Below are 21,599 nucleotides of genomic sequence, written 5' to 3'. Positions count from 1 at the left end.
GCTTATCAGGCCTGACTCCAGATGCCCGTCACCTAGCCCACCAACCTTGGCTACAATTGCATGCACCTACCAACTTCACCTCCTACCACGTCGGTACCTCTAGACACTCCAAACCACTAGCATTATATAAATACATCAGGACGAGCCGACACTCTGAGCCCAGCTTGTGCGGCAGATGACTCTTTCAGCCTCCCTGCTGCTTAGTAAGATTACTCATGCTCTGTTACCCCATCCACTGTCTCTGCCTAGATTACCGGGCCCCACTCTGAAAGCACCGCAGCCAGCCAGACCAACTGTGACAGTACGCCCTGCGCACTCCTGTTTCACCATTTACACTGTGGCAGCTCTGTTAGGTAACTGGAGGCTCCCAGGCCTCGACACCATGACCAACAAATATAGACATGTTAGTATGTACTGACACTCTTCTCACTGTGTGTGTGGCGGTGAGCCACTGCGAGCCTCCCTGCTCAGTGACCAAGTTAAACGCAACTTAGCATGGTTGCACTGCCATCCGCAGCCCACACGGGTGACCATCACCAGCCAACGTAACCCCTTTTGAAACCGCATTGGGGTGAATTGCAAAGTCATCACCCTACCTCGAACAGCCAGCACCACCAACGGCCTCTCAGGGACGTACTGTATTTAGCTGGACCCTCAGTAGAATCACATCCGCCCCCAGCGCGACACTCGTGTCCCCCTCACTGGACCAACAACACACACAGCCCAACGCATTAGCCCTTAGCCCCCAACACGGGAGCCTAATCATGCCTCAGCCACCTTATTCTCCACACCATATTAGGCTTAATCTTGCTCCGGAGTATCAGTGGAATACCCACCTGTGAGCAATTTAGGCCGCAGCCTTGGCTCGTCTCCAGACCGCCAATGACAGTGACCATCAGCTAAGAACCATTTGTCAAGCCATTACCCAATTAACAATCAGTAAACTCAGCCCTCCATGTTAATAGAGATCACTCGTGAGCCTTCAACAGGGGGCCCAATTTTCACACACATGAAACTAACTCTCTCTCTCTCCTCTTTCACTTAATCCTTCTTTTCTCTCTCTTCAATACTAATGCCTCGTGTAACTGCAATACGGTCTATCATGCCTCCATTTTCTTAACTGTTATCACCATTATGAAATCTCATCATACAAATTGATGCATTGTGCTACCCATGATTGTCCAATGTAACTCAGGAACTGTAACTCCAACTACCAACCATTTTTACACTGCACTGGGAATATCTATTGGAGCTGACCACCACTGGCCAAAAAGTCACTATCATTTAACTTGTACTTCTTAGCCTTGAAAATGACCCAAGAGGATCGAAACACATGTTTCCTACACAAATAAACACAGGTTGGACTTATACAACTAGCGACTTCTTACTCTTTATTGGAGAGAACATGCTCTCATTCTAATTACAGAACCTGGCGCATGGGTTAAGGGTTTCCCACCCCAATTGCCATAACCCAGCCAAGGACAGTAGGGTATTGTCCTAAGCAAACCCTATCACACGCAGCAGAGTATCTTGTAACCACCGAATTAAGCGCAGTGCCCTACCTTTCTAGAGCTCCAAACACATCTCATTGTCACCATACACCCAAGTCATACACCATCCGCACAGTATTGCCATCGTGTTGACTTAAACGATGTGAATTAGCTACTTGAACTATTGGTTCAGATCTCGGAACCTGAACTGGACGACCAAGCTTTGGAATTAAGGAATTTGGCAAACTGTCTTGACATATTCATGCCGACATATTTCAACTGCATTACAATGAATAAAGGAGCCCCTAATGGCATGTCTCCGTTTTGAAATGTTTTTCTTTTCACCAGCACAGAGGGCATTGCTACAAACGCGAATGTTCTTGTTTCCGTTGAGTTGCTTTACGCAGTGAGGTCTCTTAGTTGTCCCGATCATCATTGCTCTTGGTTGCAGAAAATGCCTCAACGCGTATTCCATGCGTCAGCTATTTCATTCACCCAGGACATAACAGATACCCAGCAGTCGATTTTGAAGTGCAAGCATGTTTTTTATGTGAGTAATTTACACAGCCAGTGTGTTTCGCTCTCTGTCAACTTCCTCAGGACTAGTGCATTACAACAGCTTGAAGGTGTGTAAGAGGATTCAATTCAGCACTACAGCTAAGTTAACGCCTAGTCTAGAATACTGAATGAAAACCCTTATTGATATATCTTTAGGTCCAGTTCATGCGTTCTGGATGACTACCCCTATATAACACCCCTCTCTTGGAATCCCCCTGACCCCACTGAGCCAAGAAGTAGTTCTGTTTTGCAAGTTAAAAGGGTTTATTTGATAATTTAAACAATAGATATATATATGACACTTTATAATAACTTAATAATTGAATATCACACTTAATCTGATATGATAAAGATTAACGACAGAGAATCTGGCACTAGCACACTTCTTTATAATTACTAAGGAGTTGAGATGAAATGGATAAGGTAGCACACTGGTAAATAGGTACAGAAGTATAATGTGGTAGAGAATGCTTTATAGGGTTCAAGGAAATGCAAGGTTGAATGAATGAAATGCAGTATAGTAAATACTCAATATGATTTCAACAAAACAATGTAATCACTTTTCTCTGGCAATCCCCTCCCCCCCTTGATGCAATGCAAGGAAATGGAAGGAAGCACACAGTTCTCAGAAATGCAATCAACTGTAATTCAGTTCACCCCAGCAAGCTTACACTACAGAAAACAGATAGGAGTTTTGAAAACACAGGCCCAAATGCTTTGATATGTGCTAGCAATGGATGAGAAATATGCTGGAAATGCTTTTAATTCCCTTTCAGAGGTTCAGGGTGAGTGGTATCTAGTTAATATTAGTCCAGGCTCACACTAGCAATGAGGCAGGGATAGTTAGCAGGTTAAACGAATTTCTGGCAAATGGAAGGCAAGCAGCAGCAGTTTTTACATGTGAAGAAATTTGCAAATCGCGGTAAAATTCGCGGATGCGCCGAGCGCTATTACAGAGGAACCACAAGGACTATCTCTATCGTTTTGGGGTCCTAGGAAAGCCTAGGATCTCAGCTTCCAAATGAAAGTTACTGCAAGTCTCTAGCCCAAACGGTTACAGAGTTATGACCAATTTAATAGAGGTCGTTTTTGGTTTTGCAAATTTTAAACGCAGCACTTTTTCAGTTCAAAATGATGGCAGGATAACACAATTTCTAAGCTACAGTTCTACTTAGGTTAAATAGATTGAATTAGATGAATTTAAACTAAGAGATTGGTTCTACACAGTTCTGCTGGGTACTCACACTATGTTCTTGAATTAAATGGGCCTCGTCACGGATCTGGTCAGGGTTTTAGACTGGATAGATTGAAGTCTCTAGTTTGGCTCTCTGGAGGTTTGATGGAGGTAAAGTATGGATTTTTCCGGCAGAGCGTCCCGCTGCAGATGGAATTGAAGGTCCCTATCTGTCCTGTCTGTCTGCTTTTATGTGTTTAGAATGTGGGTGTGTTCCAGCATCACTGACCCTACCTCTCTCTCAGCTTCTAATTGGTCAAACTTCCATTTATCATTTGATTGGGGGAGCTAGGTTGGGTCAGAGTGATGTCATTTTACAGCCTGCAGAAAGTCCACTCCTCCTGTCAACTTGCACACATTCTATATTTGATAATAAAAGACATATTTCACAGTTACACAGTTGCTTGAAATTACATATACATGGTGTGGCTGAATTTAGCCATGTCTCTGTCCAAATCTGCTGTTTCTAAGAGCTTGCATTCAGAAATGGCACATAATTGACTTTTTAACTGATTTTTCAATTTCTGACATTGACCCAACTTTACATACATGTGTGCAGGGAGTATGGACATTAACTGATGAAGTTTCAGATTTTTAACATGCATACATTTAGAGTAATATCCACTTTTCCGCTAAAACCCCCCTGAACACGCCACCGGGTCGAAAAACCTCTTAAAATGTGGGCAGAAAAATCACAAGAATTATGGTATCATTTATAAAATTTTCACATGTCCGCTCTATGAATGATCCATCTTTTTAAAGTTATGTTCTGGCTCCAAAGGGGTGTGGTTTCCTCTCAGCACAAGGTAGAAATACTGGTTTATCCAGTTCTGCCAAGCCAGCTTGCTCTCACAGGCAGTGCCCCTCCCCTTTCCTCAGGAGGAAGCCACTTTTTACGACCATTTACGACTCCTGCCAATAAAACCTTTGCCTGAGCAAGGACAGGGCTTTGTTCACTTTCCTGCAGAGCACAGGTAATTCAATTATCAGATAGATGGCATATCCTTAGTGTGGCCAGCAAAAAGGCAGATGGGCCTGGGAACACAGTTGTGACTCAAGTTTCACTCCTGATGGGGGTAGTTGCCAGGCAGAATTGGAATCTCTTTAAGCCAGTTTCAGATAAAATGTCACTTCTTGTTCCCCAGTTTCTGCATTCAAATAAAACTAAACATTTTCACATATGCAGCTAGAAGGCTGATTCTAAGTTCAAAACTATGACATTTAAACAATTGCAACCTATGTGACACTCAAAAGTAGGTCACTCAGTCAATTTAAACATTTAGATTTTTTTTAGTGTCTTTCAGTCCAAATTTACTTAAACTGCTGAAATCCACAGCGCAGCCAGTCTTGTTATAAACCTTCAAGTCACTTCAGAATATAACTTTACATTGGATCCACCTCTCAGTAAGTCTTTCTTTGGCATGTTTTGGGTTCATTTATTCAGTTTTCTACAAAATCTGGTGGTTTTAAAACGCCGGCTTTTGGATAGTGGTGAGTACTGGTACTGCACCCCTTTTTGGGATTTAAGAAAATGAATTCCCAACAGTTATGGGTTTGCTTTTGGCAATCAGCATAGCCATTCCCAATGGTTTCAGACTACTGTGTGGGTAGTCCAATGGTGGTTTTAGGCAGTGTCCTTCTGTGCCCATAACATCGGCAAAAATGAGTGGCAGCCTATTCTTCATGCATTTCCCTGTGCATTTTCTGGGAAGCTCTGGCCATCATGAGGTTTTCCATGTCAGTACTGCACAGTTTTGAGGTAGGGCTCGGATGCATGGGTAAATACATCCCACAAGCCCCCCTCTTGCGATGGCCATTCTATTTCACGAATGGGACTCGCAAGACCTGGGATGTTTCCTCATCTTCTTCCAATAGATGGCACAGTTCAGCATCTTCTTCTCCATCCGGTACTGATCGATCAGTTCTCCTCGCCGGTCCTGATGGGAATATTGGGCGGTCCACTGGGCCCATTGGATCTTCGTTCCCGGTCTCCGTATCATCCTCCTTGGCCCGTCTTCAGGTTTTCTTTCTCCTAGGACGACAAAGGAAGAGCGGCAATACCTACTCATAGACTTTTTCCACCACTGTTGAGATAGTGGGGCAGCATATGCATTTCATCATCACGACACATTACATTCTTATTTTGAAACAATAAAAACAGTATAACTAAGAGACAGTTTCATGCAAATCACAATATTTTAGAGACTAGATGTGGTATGTTTTATGGTTGGAACTGAATTAGTCTGAGACAGTACCCGCTAGGATTCCAGAGGATTCCTCCAGTTGTTGCAGAGTGTGCCTGGGATGGCAACATTTCAACTGGTTTATGTGGACCCACTTGTCTTCCCCCTCTGCCGAACCGCCTTTGGGGATGTGGATTTTGTAGGCCACAGGTGAGATCTTGTCGATGATCTCAAAGGGTCCTTTCCATGTAGGCAAAAATTTGCGCTGCTTGGCCTGGTTCCTTTGGAAGTTGTATAGATAGACCCGGTCTCCCACCTGATATTCCTTCCTGGAGGTTTTCAGGTCATAGTGGGTCTTCATGCTATCAGCTGATCTTTCTAGATTCCGCTGAGCATAAGCAAAAGCATGTTGAAGGTGTTTCCTTAAATTCTCCACATACTCATGAGTAGTGGAGGCATTTATCAGTGTCTGCTCTTGGGTCCTGTAGAGCAAATGCTGAGGAAGCACCATCTTGCGCCCAGTCATCAACTCAAATGGTGACATTTTGGTTGCAGATGAAGGGGTAGATCTGATAGCCATTAGGACCAGAGGTAATCGGATATCCCAACTTGGCCCAGAATCTGCCACAAACTTCTTTAATATGCTCACAATTGTCCGGTTATATCTCTCTACTGCCCCAGAAGAAGCTGGTCTATAAGCAATATGCAGCTTTCTCTTGACCCCCAGTATCTCCCACATCTTTGTCATTACTTCACTGGTGAAGTGGCTACCTCTGTCTGACTCAATCCTTTGAGGTAGACCAAAACGGGAAAAGATGTGGTTAATCATCAAGGCAGCTGCAGTTTCTGCCTTGCAATTTGGGGCTGGGAGACATTCCACCCACTTGGTAAACAAGCATGTCACAGTCAACATGTACTTATTCCCCCTAGCCGAGCGAATCACAGGGCCTACAAAGTCGATTTGTAAATCTGACCATGGCAGTGTCATCCCCCTCTTTTGTAAAGGCGCCCGGTGTGTGAGGGATGTCGGCTGAAATTGTGCACACACAAGACAACCCTTCAAATATTGGCTGAGGTCCTGGCCCATGTGTGGCCAGTATGCAATCTCTCTTAAGATTTCCAATGTTGTGTGAAACCCCCTATGACCGGCGGTGGCCGCATCATGGGCGTGACTTAACATCAGGCTTCGGAATGAGGTAGGAACCACCCACTGATCGTGGCCAGCTTTGGATTTCCTTACCAACAAACCGTCTTGGATTCGGAACATTTTTGGACATTTCATCAACACTCTTAGGTCCTCTTTCCCAATGTAATCGGTATCCGTCAGGGGAAAGTTCTCAGGGTCCTCAAGGTGCTGGTAAAATTTACCAATTATTGGATCCCCCTTCTGAGCAGTAATCAAATCAGCATCAGGGGTCTCCTTACTCCATTGTGCAATTGAAAGGTCGTTGTGAGCATTTGTCTGGGACCTAGTGATGGCAGTGACCTGGATTTCCCCCAACAGGGACTCAATCTCAATTAGATCCCCTTGGATGGCTCCGGTTTTGGCCAGCTGATCAGCTAAGTCATTTCCAGTTTTGTCTGGTCCCTCTACTTTGGAATGACCCTTGATCTTTTTCCAATAGATGGTCATCTCATTCGAGGTGACCAGATCATCAATGTTTTGGATCAACTTCCCATGTTTCAAGGGTTTGTTGTTAGCACATAACATGCCTCTGGTTTTCCAATTAACCAGGTGCTCCACGAACCCGTTCCGTACATAATCCGAATCTGTGATTATGACCAGTTCGTGGAGTTGATGCTGGACAGCAGTGAGGATGGCCTGATGCACAGCCATCAATTCTGCCACCTGACTACTTCGGGGACCAATTTTGTATCCAGCGGAGGGTTCTGGGGACTCATTCACCCATGCATTCCCTACGCCGGCCACCAGTTCTTTCTCCCCGTCGTTGTCAACATGGTAAGAGCATCCATCCACATAGACAGTGGGCATTCCCTCACACTTGTCCTCTTCAAAGACTTTGTGGGGGGAATTAAGGTATGCCTCCATGTTGTCCTTTATTTTTAGACTTTCGTCCTCGAGACAGTTTTCTCTGGCACAATCATGCAAGTCAGCCAGACCTTGCGCGAGGGGACTCTTCTTGTTTTGGCCATATCGGACCTCCACAGGAAAGCCTTGCATTGACAGAATCCAGGAAGTAATTCGGGAATTACTCACATTTCCGGCCCGGATTCTGTCACTTTGGAGATATTGCAGAGGCTGGTGTGGAGTCTCCACTATGATGTGTTCCCCCTGGATAAACGGGCGGTAATTCTTCAATGCCCACACCGTTGCCAGGAGTGCCTTCTCACAATCGTTGAATTTTTCCTCCACAGAGGATAAAGTTTTGCTCGCATAGGAGATTACTTTATTGACCTTGTCATGCTTTTGGTATAATACTGCCGTCAAGCACGTATCAGAGAACCCCGTCTCCAGGAAGAACTCCTTGTTTCTGACAGGGTAAGCTAGGCAAGGCGCTTGTGAGAGGCTTCTTTTGAGTTGTTTTACCGCCTCGGCTTGTTCTGGACCCCATTCCCACTTGACCCCCCCCCCTTCAGGAGATGAATCAGGGGTCTGGTGATGTCTGCGTAGCCCTCAATGAACTTTCTGCTGTAATTAGTCAGTCCAAGGAGGCTCCTTAGTTCCCGCAGAGTTGTGGGGTCTTTCAGTTTCTGAAGTGCTTCCACTTTCTTTTCCTGGGGACAGAGGCCCTGAGGAGTAATCTCATGCCCCAAGAAATTAACACGGGTTCTACACCACTGTGCTTTCTGAAAGGAAAGTTTTGCTCCGGCGGCCCTCAACTGTGTCAGAACATAACGGATCTCCGCTATGTGTTCCTCCACAGATGAACCTTTGATGAGGACATCATCTACATAAGCCAGGTTACCCCTCGCACCCAGGTCGGGCATGGCCTTATGTAGGAAAATGTTGAATTCATTGCCGGAGTTGAGGTATCCGAAGGGAGTCCGGGTCCATGTGTATTGCTGGCCCCCAAAGGTAAAAGCCAGTTTGTATTGGTCCTCCCTGCTGACAGGCACGGTCCAGTATCCATTGGTCAGGTCTATTGCTGTGAATACCTGTGACCCCTGGATCTGGGCCAGCCCTTGGTCAATGTAGGGCAGAGGCCATCGGGAAGTATGGACCCGTTTGTTGAGCTCCCTAAGGTCGGCGCAGAGTCTCCACTGGCCGTTTGGCTTCAATATTCCCAGCACCGGATTATTGAAGGTGCTGTGGACGGGACGGATTATTCCCCGGGACTCAAGGTTCTTAATTATTTCAGTAAGGGACTCCATTGATGCGAGAGGCAAGCGATATTGCTTCACAAACACAGGAGTCATGCCAGGGTCCGTGGGGATTGTTGTTGTGTGGATGTCAGTGCGACCACAGTCATATGAGTCTACCGTAAAGAGATCTTGGAAATCCAAGAAAACTTGTTTCAACTTTTGCTTTTGTTCCAGAGTCACACAGGCATCAGCTAGGTTGACTCTCTCTTCCACCATCTGCCTGAAGCCTGGAAAGACTTCTGGTTTGGCTATTTCAGCGGCCTCCTCCAGCTGGGTGGAGAAGTCCCTGGTCAGAGTGCTGATTTGGACCGGAGGCTTCAGGTGGGAAAGGCAGCCTTCATGAACCTGGAAAATCACCTCATCCCTCCTGAAGTCACACGTCACATCTTCCTTACCATACGGGCAGGAAGTGTACACCAGGAAGTTCCCCCCATGCCGGGTAAAAATCCTGTCTGGTGTTGCGTTGTCATCACTGTCACTGTCAAAACAGTCCTTGGGGATTGGTCCTAACAGTTCATTTCTAAGATCAATGGAGAAATGTCGGTCATCAACCGCCATTCCAATAATGGTGCCTGCGGCTAGAGTAATACTCTTTAAGTCGCTGTTATCCACCTCTATTGGAATGGTGTCATGTTCTATGTTGACTAATGGTGTTGGGTTTACCCCCAACCCTTGCTGTTGGAGAGAAGCATTTAGATGTATGTACGCATCAGGGTTTTTCAATTCTTGTCCCCTTTTAACTCTCACTTCCAGGGAGAATTGTCGGGTCCTTTCTGGGATGGTGACTTCCTCTTTAACCTGAATTTCAACTGCATAAGGTAGCAATTGAGCTGACCTAAATGCTTTTTCTGGATCATCAAAGCCCATGGGATTATCCGCTAATCGGGACCAAGCTTTGAAGTTTATTAGGTCCAAACTAATGGCAAAGCGATTGAGAATGTCACTGCCTAAGTAAAAGGCGGCAGTGACGTCTCGCACGACCCAACAATTATGGACTATGCTCTTGTTGCCAATGGAGATTTTGAGCATACACCTGCTTGGCAGGAGATGTTTTGAATTGGGTGCTTCCAGGTCCATTTTCCATTGGTCTATCAGTTTGAAGGTGGGAATGGCTGGATCTTTTGGAAGTTGGCGAAACATGGCTTCGCTGATGAAGCTCTTACCGTTGTTCACACACACTCGAGCGAGAACAGAGTCCTTCCCATCATTTAACTGAACAGGGATGAACAACTGCTCTCCAATTTGCTGAATATCAGCCAGGCTCTGAGCTGATTTCACATCTTTCTGGACTATAGGAGTGGGAGTTCCTGATTGTGGATTAGTATAGAATTTCAGAGTGTTTCCTTCCAGCGTGGAATACCACTTTAGACTGGAAGGAAGGTTGATTTTCAGAAATAGAGAGGACCCCCCATCACCAGTCTGTTGTCCTACTGCTATTACTGTCACGTCTGGAATTTGGTTGTTCTGGAGGTGGAATTCTACTTGGTCTGATTTTTGTTCAACCATGTGGCATGTGCCGTTTAAACTAACATGGTTGACACTCTGTTTTAATTTTATGGGTCGGCTAGTCTGGGTCCAGAGGACCTTGCTTACGCAATCAATTAGGGGTGACAACCTTCTCAGGAGGTCATTCCCTAGTAAACAAGGGGTGCCCTCCGGGGTCACAACTATGACCGGGTGTTTCAACTTATGTCGCCCAATTCTAATGTCCAAATCTGCCGTCCCCTCGACGGGAATTTCCTTCCCGTCAAAGTTCTGGAGTTGTCCAGGAAGGGAGGTGAGAGGAATTTGGTAATTCTCTCCCCTTCCTGCATTCAGTTCGTCAAAGGCCCTTCTGGACAGAAGGGTAGCTTGAGATCCAGTGTCCACCAGTGCCAAAATCGTACCCTGTCCCTGTACTTGTACCGGGGCATAGTATCTTCCCTCCTTCTCCTCAAGGGGGCACAGATAATGCACATTTTTGGACAACTGGTGGGCTAATTTTCTGGTTTTGGACATTGCTAGCGAAGAGATTTGGGCAGAATTCTGTGGAGAGCCTTGGGAATCTGAAAGAAAAATTTGGCAACTGGAGATCAGAGCCATTGTGGGTTCCCCTGGCTCCGGTTCTGGGCCGCCCCCCCCTTTTTGGAGGCAGTCACCAGGATGGGTTTGAACCAGGGGATTTTCTTGCTGTTGGTTCTGGGATGAGATGGTGGGCGGCGGTAGCTCAGTCTCCACATCTCCCCAGTCTGGATTTGCATCCCTAGGGACCCATTTTTCTTTGGGAGGAGTTCCCCCCTCTGTGAAGGAGAAGATCCTTTTCCCAGGATCCTCTGAGGATCCCTCTCCCTCAAATTGGAAGATCTGTACCTCCTCCTCAAATTGAGTCTGTTTGGGTCTTTTGTTTCTCCTACCCCCCCTCTGCTCCTTAGGAGGCAGACTTTCAGGGGCAAGAGATTTTGTTTCCGGTTCCTGGGTTTCCAGGGGCTGTTTACAAGTGAGGAAGGAAGCTTCCTCCAAGGCTTTACACCCCCCTTCCCTTTGTGCCTCCTCCCTGGGAACCGGTGAGTTATCGGGGTGCTGCCCCCGTCATTGTTCTGGAGCACCAGGTCCAGAGTTGGGTGCGTTCTGCGCCGGCACGCCCATCTGAGGGTTCTGCTGAGCCCTCAGTATGTGACCCAGATCCCGCGCCATGTTTTGAACCTGGCGCTCTAACTGGGAAACCCACTCAGGCTGATACGGGGCCCTGTTTTCTCCCCTGGACTGATCCCGGGAAGGGTAGCTGTCCCTCCTCTGGTAATACCCCGGGTTGGGAAGATTTGGGTACCCCTCCACCCTTGGCCTCCCCTCTCCCGGATTCAGTGGTCTGGGCTCAGGGAATTGGGGAAAGAAGGATGGATGGTTTTGGGGCTGAAAGTCGGGTGGATATCTGGGGAAAAAGTTCTGCCCAGGGTTTGGTAAATTTCTGCCCTCCTGAGGGAAGTTTGGAGGGAAGTTCCCTGGGTTAGGTGCTTGGCTGGATCCCCCCCCTTGGGCTGGAGGAGTCCACACATAACCCAGGATGGGTCGATTTCCCTTGTAACGGGGACTTACATAATCAGGAGAGCGAGGGACCCCATTTGTGGGGCTGCCTCCTTGGCTCCCTGTCTGTGACTGGCCCGAGGACCTTCTGGGCCTAGCATTATTAGGTGCAGGTAGGTTTTTAGGCCCCCCTATCTCCAAATCCAAAACGGGGGTGACCTTTACCTCTGCCATCTTGGCAGCAGCAGGGGTGCTGTTGGCTTTGGGGTTTTTCTGGGCATTACTTTTGCTATCTACCGGTTTCTGCACCTCATAGATCCGGGTAGCCTGTTCAATGACCCAGTCTAAAGATCTTTTCTCGTGAAAATCCATCACGAGCTGGGTCATGATATATTTGGGCAAGGCATGGAAAAACGTATTAATAAATTCCCTGCTATCCGTGCGCACCCTTCTTGTGGTCTGTGCAAAAGCACGCTTTAACTCCTGCACAAATTCTTGTGGGGCCTGATCCTCCCCACATTGCAAATTGTAGGCTGCCTTGCGAGCCTCTTGAGGATTTCTGTGAACAGAAAAATGTTTCAAGATGGCCGCCTTATAGGTGGACCATCTTAAATGATTTTGGTCCTCCAGCCCCGCAAAGAAACTGGAGTATTCCGGGGAGAAGGTCCACTTTACATATTGAATACAGCTTTGGCTGTCCTTCAAATGGAAAGTCTCCATCATTTGTTCAAACAACTCTAAGTGCTCCCAAACAGAATACTTAGCGTTCTTATGGTAAGGCGTGATGACGCTCCTGATCGCCTTAATCTGCTTTAAGGGGTCCTTAAGCAAGGCCCTTTTTGCCTTATTGGCCTTTTTGGTTCGGGTAACCCTTGTCCATTCTTCCTCGGACTCAGAGGCACTGCTCCCAGAGGTTCCCGTCTGTTCTTCCAGGTTTTCCCGGATTCTGCGAGCCTGGGAATGGCTGGCAGAATGTGGGGACCTGGTCTCCTGTGTCCTCCGCAGTTCAGAGGAGTCTTCAGATTCCTCCTTGCTGCCAGGATTTGATGGGTACCCCCTCCACTGACCTAACTGGGCAGAGGTTTTCAGGATGCCCTTAATGGGCCTACTCTCCTGGGGTTCCCCATTGAACTGTACTGTACTTGGGTGCCCATACCCGGATGCCCACCCCTCCATTCCTGAGTGGTACTGGCCTATGAGCCCCATACTCTTAGCTGGATAGTAATCTGCCATCCCTGCGGCCCTGTGCTCATGTGCGCCAGGGGACATGGGGGTGGCAGAGTCCAGGGACTGAGAGGTATGAGGGCCTCTGGTACTAGGGCTCCTGAGGTTATGCTCCGGAGTTTCCATTTCCCAGCGAACCTCATCTCTATCCGCCCCTGCTCCCTGTTGCAATGCAAGAGCCTGCATTTGTGCCTTCAGTTCCTCTGTTAAGGCCTTACTCAACTCTATCAGTTTCTCCTGCATCGCTACCTGTTGCTGGAGCCTATCATTGTGTTGACAGAGGGCCTCATTCTCCCTCTGTGCTTCCTGGTTGGTCCTGGAGAACTGGGCCAGTCTTTGCTGCAGGAGGTTTACCTCCTGGGCAATGTCCCTATTGGCCTGCTCCTTTCTTGCTAGAGCATCTTCCACCCTTCTGGTGTGCTCTACCAAGTTCTGGTTTTCTTTTTGGAGATCACCCAGCCCCTGGAGGGCCAGGTGATTTTCTTCAATTTCCTTTTTTAAGTGGCAGACTTCCTGGCCTATGGCGTCTCTTTCCTGACTAAGAGCCTGCATTTGTGCCGCCAGGTCGTCCCTTTGCCGTTGAAGGGCACCAGCTTTTTGGCGCTCCTCATCAAACTCTGCCTGGGTATCCAGGTCTTTCAGAATTAGTTTGTTGCTCTCTGCCTTCACTCTATCTAGGTGGCCTTGCAGGGTGACTACCTGCTCAGCACATACCCTGTTGAAGTCCAGTTGTTGCTCCAGCTTTTTCTGGTTTTGCAGTAGGGAGTCCAAACCTTCTTGGTATTCCTTCTGCAAGGCCAGAAATCTGGTATCCTGTTCTACCTTTTCCTGTTGCAGCACATCCATATCCTTCTTTATTTTAATGATGTGCTGCCTACTATCATCTTCTGACTCCTGGCTCCTCTGCAGCCTCTGCTCAGAAGAGACCAGGTCAGATTGGACCTTCTCTAACGCCATCTGTTGCCTATTTGCCAGATTTTGGCTTTCAGCACATCTATCCTGCATGTCTCCCATATATAGGTACAGGTATGCCGCTATCCTGGCAATCTTATTGTGTTCCTCTTTGGCTTTAGGAGCCATATATAGTTCACTCAGGGCCACATGTAAGGGACCCTGATCTCTATATATATCTGACCCTGTTTCAGTGACCTGTTGTGTAATGGCCTGCAACCACGCATCCTGGCCCTGTTCAGTCCATTCACCTCTCACAAATAGCTTATGCAAGAGGTGCTCTCTGGCTATTTTCATGTCTACTAAGGTCGTCATTCTAGAGATTGGTCTCTGTCCTGACTTACAGAAGTTTGTATTTTATTTTTGCAGAACAGAACTTTTCTTGGAGTGTCCCTTTTGAGGAATGCTTCACAGCGTAATGCAGCGTGGTGATCCGACTGGATGTATGTATCCCGTCAGTTAGCACACTGTATTAAGCTGCACAAGTGGTATTCTAACCCAAACGTCTCGGCACGAGCCCCCAATTTGTGAGAGGATTCAATTCAGCACTACAGCTAAGTTAATGCCTAGTCTAGAATACTGAATGAAAACCCTTATTGATATATCTTTAGGTCCAGTTAATGCGTTCTGGATGACTACCCCTATATAACACCCCTCTCTTGGAATCCCCCTGACCCCACTGAGCCAAGAAGTAGTTCTGTTTTGCAAGTTAAAAGGGTTTATTTGATAATTTAAACAATAGATATATATATGACACTTTATAATAACTTAATAATTGAATATCACACTTAATCTGATATGATAAAGATTAACGACAGAGAATCTGGCACTAGCACACTTCTTTATAATTACTAAGGAGTTGAGATGAAATGGATAAGGTAGCACACTGGTAAATAGGTACAGAAGTATAATGTGGTAGAGAATGCTTTATAGGGTTCAAGGAAATGCAAGGTTGAATGAATGAAATGCAGTATAGAAAATACTCAATATGATTTCAACAAAACAATGTAATCACTTTTCTCTGGCAATCCCCTCCCCCCCTTGATGCAATGCAAGGAAATGGAAGGAAGCACACAGTTCTCAGAAATGCAATCAACTGTAATTCAGTTCACCCCAGCAAGCTTACACTACAGAAAACAGATAGGAGTTTTGAAAACACAGGCCCAAATGCTTTGATATGTGCTAGCAATGGATGAGAAATATGCTGGAAATGCTTTTAATTCCCTTTCAGAGGTTCAGGGTGAGTGGTATCTAGTTAATATTAGTCCAGGCTCACACTAGCAATGAGGCAGGGATAGTTAGCAGGTTAAACGAATTTCTGGCAAATGGAAGGCAAGCAGCAGCAGTTTTTACATGTGAAGAAATTTGCAAATCGCGGTAAAATTCGCGGATGCGCCGAGCGCTATTACAGAGGAACCACAAGGACTATCTCTATCGTTTTGGGGTCCTAGGAAAGCCTAGGATCTCAGCTTCCAAATGAAAGTTACTGCAAGTCTCTAGCCCAAACGGTTACAGAGTTATGACCGATTTAATAGAGGTCGTTTTTGGTTTTGCAAATTTTAAACGCAGCACTTTTTCAGTTCAAAATGATGGCAGGATAACACAATTTCTAAGCTACAGTTCTACTTAGGTTAAATAGATTGAATTAGATGAATTTAAACTAAGAGATTGGTTCTACACAGTTCTGCTGGGTACTCACACTATGTTCTTGAATTAAATGGGCCTCGTCACGGATCTGGTCAGGGTTTTAGACTGGATAGATTGAAGTCTCTAGTTTGGCTCTCTGGAGGTTTGATGGAGGTAAAGTATGGATTTTTCCAGCAGAGCGTCCCGCTGCAGATGGAATTGAAGGTCCCTATCTGTCCTGTCTGTCTGCTTTTATGTGTTTAGAATGTGGGTGTGTTCTAGCATCACTGACCCTACCTCTCTCTCAGCTTCTAATTGGTCAAACTTCCATTTATCATTTGATTGGGGGAGCTAGGTTGGGTCAGAGTGATGTCATTTTACAGCCTGCAGAAAGTCCACTCCTCCTGTCAACTTGCACACATTCTATATTTGATAATAAAAGACATATTTCACAGTTACACAGTTGCTTGAAATTACATATACATGGTGTGGCTGAATTTAGCCATGTCTCTGTCCAAATCTGCTGTTTCTAAGAGCTTGCATTCAGAAATGGCACATAATTGACTTTTTAACTGATTTTTCAATTTCTGACATTGACCCAACTTTACATACATGTGTGCAGGGAGTATGGACATTAACTGATGAAGTTTCAGATTTTTAACATGCATACATTTAGAGTAATATCCACTTTTCCGCTAAAACCCCCCTGAACACGTCACCGGGTCGAAAAACCTCTTAAAATGTGGGCAGAAAAATCACAAGAATTATGGTATCATTTATAAAATTTTCACATGTCCGCTCTATGAATGATCCATCTTTTTAAAGTTATGTTCTGGCTCCAAAGGGGTGTGGTTTCCTCTCAGCACAAGGTAGAAATACTGGTTTATCCAGTTCTGCCAAGCCAGCTTGCTCTCACAGGCAGTGCCCCTCCCCTTTCCTCAGGAGGAAGCCACTTTTTACGACCATTTACGACTCCTGCCAATAAAACCTTTGCCTGAGCAAGGACAGGGCTTTGTTCACTTTCCTGCAGAGCACAGGTAATTCAATTATCAGATAGATGGCATATCCTTAGTGTGGCCAGCAAAAAGGCAGATGGGCCTGGGAACACAGTTGTGACTCAAGTTTCACTCCTGATGGGGGTAGTTGCCAGGCAGAATTGGAATCTCTTTAAGCCAGTTTCAGATAAAATGTCACTTCTTGTTCCCCAGTTTCTGCATTCAAATAAAACTAAACATTTTCACATATGCAGCTAGAAGGCTGATTCTAAGTTCAAAACTATGACATTTAAACAATTGCAACCTATGTGACACTCAAAAGTAGGTCACTCAGTCAATTTAAACATTTAGATTTTTTTTAGTGTCTTTCAGTCCAAATTTACTTAAACTGCTGAAATCCACAGCGCAGCCAGTCTTGTTATAAACCTTCAAGTCACTTCAGAATATAACTTTACATTGGATCCACCTCTCAGTAAGTCTTTCTTTGGCATGTTTTGGGTTCATTTATTCAGTTTTCTACAAAATCTGGTGGTTTTAAAACGCCGGCTTTTGGATAGTGGTGAGTACTGGTACTGCACCCCTTTTTGGGATTTAAGAAAATGAATTCCCAACAGTTATGGGTTTGCTTTTGGCAATCAGCATTGCCATTCCCAATGGTTTCAGACTACTGTGTGGGTAGTCCAATGGTGGTTTTAGGCAGTGTCCTTCTGTGCCCATAACATCGGCAAAAATGAGTGGCAGCCTATTCTTCATGCATTTCCCTGTGCATTTTCTGGGAAGCTCTGGCCATCATGAGGTTTTCCATGTCAGTACTGCACAGTTTTGAGGTAGGGCTCGGATGCATGGGTAAATACATCCCACAAGCGATGAAAAGTGTGCACATATTTGTGGCCTGCTGTAGACATAGGCGGCAAAGTATATCTGCTGTGGGTGTTGAAATAGACGTGAATCTTCCTGAAAACATTTTGCAAGGCAAAACAAGCAGTAGCTCAAGCCATTGGTTGAACTCACCCGAGGGAACACTGTCCATCCCGAGCCAAGACGCCTCCCCTAAACACACTAGCAGCAGGAAACAGAAGTACACAGATCCCATAGCTCAAGCAGGGTTCCATGTGTTAAAATCGTGGCAAAAATGGCCGTGGACACAAAATATTGCGGCAAAAAGGTTTTGCCACTGCCATACATGTAAAGGATGCTGGGGACACCCCTGCAACCCCTGTACCCATTATACCATTTAAGGGGAGCGAGGGACACCCCCGCAACACCCGCTCCCCTTTAATGATGTAATGGGGTACACCTTTCACGGGTCAAACCACAGCATTTTTGCCACGATTTTTTGTTTGTACAATCGACATTTTTGCCGCAATTTTATCACTGCATACCTTAAGCAGGGACTTTAGCTAAGAGACCAACAGAGTCGCAAACAATGACTTACAGAGAAAAAAACAATAAATTACAATCCAGAACATTACAAAAGTACGCCTAACAAGTAATGCAATTCCAATGAATGTAAGTAATGGGTGACCAATAAAACAAGCATTACCAACGACATTAGTTGTTTTTCTTTGGTATGTGCATTGGATGGTCACCCACTTTTTGCCAGCTATAACCGCCATGCGCCCAGGTACTCACATCATTGGCCAGGTATTCTGAAGCTCAGTGAAAAATGTCCTTCAAAGCTACAGTGCATTCCCTCCTTTATCCTTTAAGGTCCCACACTGCACTCTCCTTGTGTCTCGGAGCATGCGCTCAGCAGCTTTCCCTGCTGTGTGCATCCTTTTACAACACACTACTTTTGAGGGCAGAAGGACAACACCCTGCACACAATGTTTGGGGTGCATTACGTAGCTCAGTGGCCCACCTCAACGCTCTGTCACTCACATGACAACAGTGGGCAGTCTTTGGTTACTCCAACAATGAGAATAACACTTACAATCAGAGACAATGAATAAAGAAATAAAGAAATAAAGAAAAGGTCCTAGAAAAATAGATATCTTAAAGAGGGCTACCTTTTGGTAAAACAGAAGCAAGGAAAGAGAACAAGTTGAGCAAAGTTTTGATGACTTATGGGAAACTACACATTGGCCCTCATTACAACCCAGGCGTTAAGGGGTTAACGGCACCGTAAAAGGTGTCAGCGCGGTTAAACCCTTAACGCCTGATTACGAGGTCCCTTTGCGGGTGGCACTTTAACGCCTGCTTTTAGCAGGCGTTAAAAAAACAACCTGCAAAGGGACCTAGGAGCTAATTACAGCACCGTAATTTACAGTGCCGTAATTAGCGCCTTCCCCAGTCCCATTGAGCCCTATGGGGCAAAAATGGGAATGGGGAAGGGCCATGGCGGCATGGGGAATTACCGCCCCGCTAACCTTGAAATGGGACGGTATTTCCCCATTCCACCATGGCGGACTCGTTACAACACCGGCACCAACCATGGTGCTAATAGCGCCATGGTTTAGCACCGGGGTTGTAATTAGGGCCATTGTCTCTAGGGTGTTACTTCTCTATGCTGGAATAGCAGTTTTTTTGACTGTTTGTAGTATTTGATAACAATAGCAAACCACCCAGGTCTGTATTGAAATGCAGCAAGAGTGATCCCAATCTTGTTATTGCCCATTGATCATTAATAGACATTGAAAGGATCATGCTTATCCCTCTTTCCTTCTCTTTCTTCCTAGATCATCTCCAGATGTCAACGATCCGCTCACGTCGAGTGATGACGCGCTGCACTAAGGGACTACGACAACAAGGTGGATTCCAGCAAATTGCCCTACGACAGCTTTGGGAATAGGATACCGCACAAGAGGAGCTGTGGACATGTGGTGGATGTTGGCACACCGCACTCAGGTTGCAATGGGTACAAAGCAGATGCCAGCATACTGCATGAAGGGAAACACACACGCAGGCTGATGCCGGCACAGTGCACCAACAGGGTCCGCTCTACAGCAAGCCAACTATATGCAGCCGTCCAAAGCCCTACCAACAGGAACACCCTGTTTGTCCCTACAAAGAAAGCCCCGGGCCCCATTGCAAGAAATGGAGGTAAGAAGGAGGGCACACAATGACACTTTGCTTGAGTTGTCATTAAACCTTGCACCGGTGAGCTAAGGTTGCAGTGGGAATGACACCTGCTAAGGCACCTTCGAAAAGAAGCACCAAACTGAGAACGAGGGTGGCGTCAGCGTGTTCCCATTTGGGGGTGTATACGCCAGGTGAATGCAGGCAAACTGCATTAAGGACAACTAGAAACAGAGGAAAAGGGAAGCACACTGCACTAAGAGGACCTCTGAAGAACTCAGATGCCGACTCCCTGCAGTGAGGGGGGCGATGAGAATGTGCATATTGTCAATGGCTTTCAATGCTGGGACTTGTGGGCGCAGCCTTATATGGCATTGTGAGTCCGGATATGGAACATCCTTCTTTCGACTGCACAGAGACAGACCCTAGCTTAGTCCCCAGCCAGGCGTTGAGGCTAACTATTAAAACAATGTACTTTCCTTTTAAAGCATTTCATTACCTTGTTACTCCAGATGTGTTGTGCTGTAAAGAGGAACTGTGCCCACATTATGTTGCCTTATTTGTTATGAGGCTCGCTTTGAGCTGTACCAGCTCTTTGCCCCGAGCCATTGGTCAGATCCAATGCTTTACTCTCTATGGCAGTGGACAGGAACTAAACTGTGATTTGGATCTGATGGGTTTTTTTTACGTTGTATCCTTGTGTTCATTAGTCTTTTATACATTTTTAACAAATTGCATGATGTTAAAAGCAGCATGGATAGGTGTCACAGATGCCTGGATTGTCAGTTCAAGTGGGAAGCAGGCTGCAGCAAAATGAGATGTTTCCAGGGAAAGGGATGTTGCATTTTCCTGGGGCCACATGGAGGAGATCTCAGAAGATCATCCCCTTTGCATCAGGACCTAGAAGGATAATTTCAGCTGCAGGGGACCTAAGGTTGGAAAGCAATGCAGGCTGATGTGTGCCTGGCATCCATGCTCCACAAATGCAGGTCAGGTGTTGAAGCCTCTCTCTCTGTGGATCTTGCTTTCTGGCCGTCTGTTGCATGCGCTACCAGTGGTCCATACTAGCAATCTACCGACTAAATACCTGTTTTCATGGGCGGGGCAGGAGACTGATATCTAATGGACTAGCTATGGCCAGCACTCTTCTACTAAAGCCTAAGGTACATGGGATTCCTGCATCCATGTATAATATTTAAATATGTTATGATGTCCTAACAAGCAGACACTCAATGAATTTAAGATACCTTGTTGAATCCATGTTGAGTTTTACTGTATCCTAATTGAATGGGTAATGGGAATTTCAGTAAGATTGTATTGCTGTGTTAAATAAGGCAGGCAGCACTGATCCATGAGGAATTTCAGCACTCCTAGATACGTCTGTGACCAGTATGCTTACTGAATTCCGAGTTTAGGGCAGAGGGTGGGCAGGTGAATGTTGCATACACAGCAAATCAGAACACAGTCCAAGAATCTAGTGTCACCTGCTATCGTCTTAATAAAGGCTAAAGACAATGTGCACGTGTATGTTTTTGTGGCACAACCTGTTTTCCTTCCAAAGAAAAGCATTACCCTGTGGCTTGAGCCCCTGATATTCTAGGCAGAAAAAAGGTAGGTACAAATATTTATGAATACACACATAGGGCCTCATTACGACCCTGGCGCTAAGTGTTTAACGGCGCCGTAAAAGGCTGCGGCGCCGTTAAACACGTAGCGCCTTACTACGAGGTCCCTTTGCGGGACCCGACCTTAACGGCTGGTCTACACCAGCCGTTAAAGTAGGGACCCGCAAAGGGACCTTGGTGCTAGTACGCTACCGCAATTCGCGGTACCCTACTTAGCGCCTTCCCCATTCCCATAGAGCCCTATGGGGCGAAGATGGGAATGGGGAAGGGCCATGGTTCAATGGGGAATTACCGCCCCGCCAACCTTGGAATGGGGTGGTAATTCCCCATTGAACCATGGCGGACCCGTTACAACACCGGCACCAACCATG

The 21,599-nt window shown here is 46.1% G+C and overlaps 1 protein-coding gene across 2 annotated transcripts in view; it reads left to right on the top strand.

Moving 5' to 3' along the window:
• Positions 1-21,120, top strand: part of LOC138487932 (ICOS ligand-like) — a 384,713-nt gene extending 363,593 nt beyond the window's left edge. For both annotated transcript variants that reach the window (XM_069614565.1, XM_069614564.1), the window contains one exon: positions 19,264-21,120. In XM_069614565.1, coding sequence (XP_069470666.1) covers positions 19,264-19,318 — 55 coding nt within the window. In that variant the 3' untranslated portion in view covers positions 19,319-21,120. The remainder of the gene's footprint in view (positions 1-19,263) is intronic.
• The last annotated feature ends 479 nt before the right edge of the window (positions 21,121-21,599 follow it).

Source organism: Ambystoma mexicanum, chromosome 9, assembly GCF_040938575.1.
Source record: "Ambystoma mexicanum isolate Mex_15411 chromosome 9, UKY_AmexF1_1, whole genome shotgun sequence".
Classification (NCBI taxonomy): Eukaryota; Metazoa; Chordata; class Amphibia; order Caudata; family Ambystomatidae; genus Ambystoma; species Ambystoma mexicanum.
The sequence above is the reverse complement of the archived record's forward strand: the minus strand, read 5'-3'. Positions and strand labels throughout refer to the sequence as shown.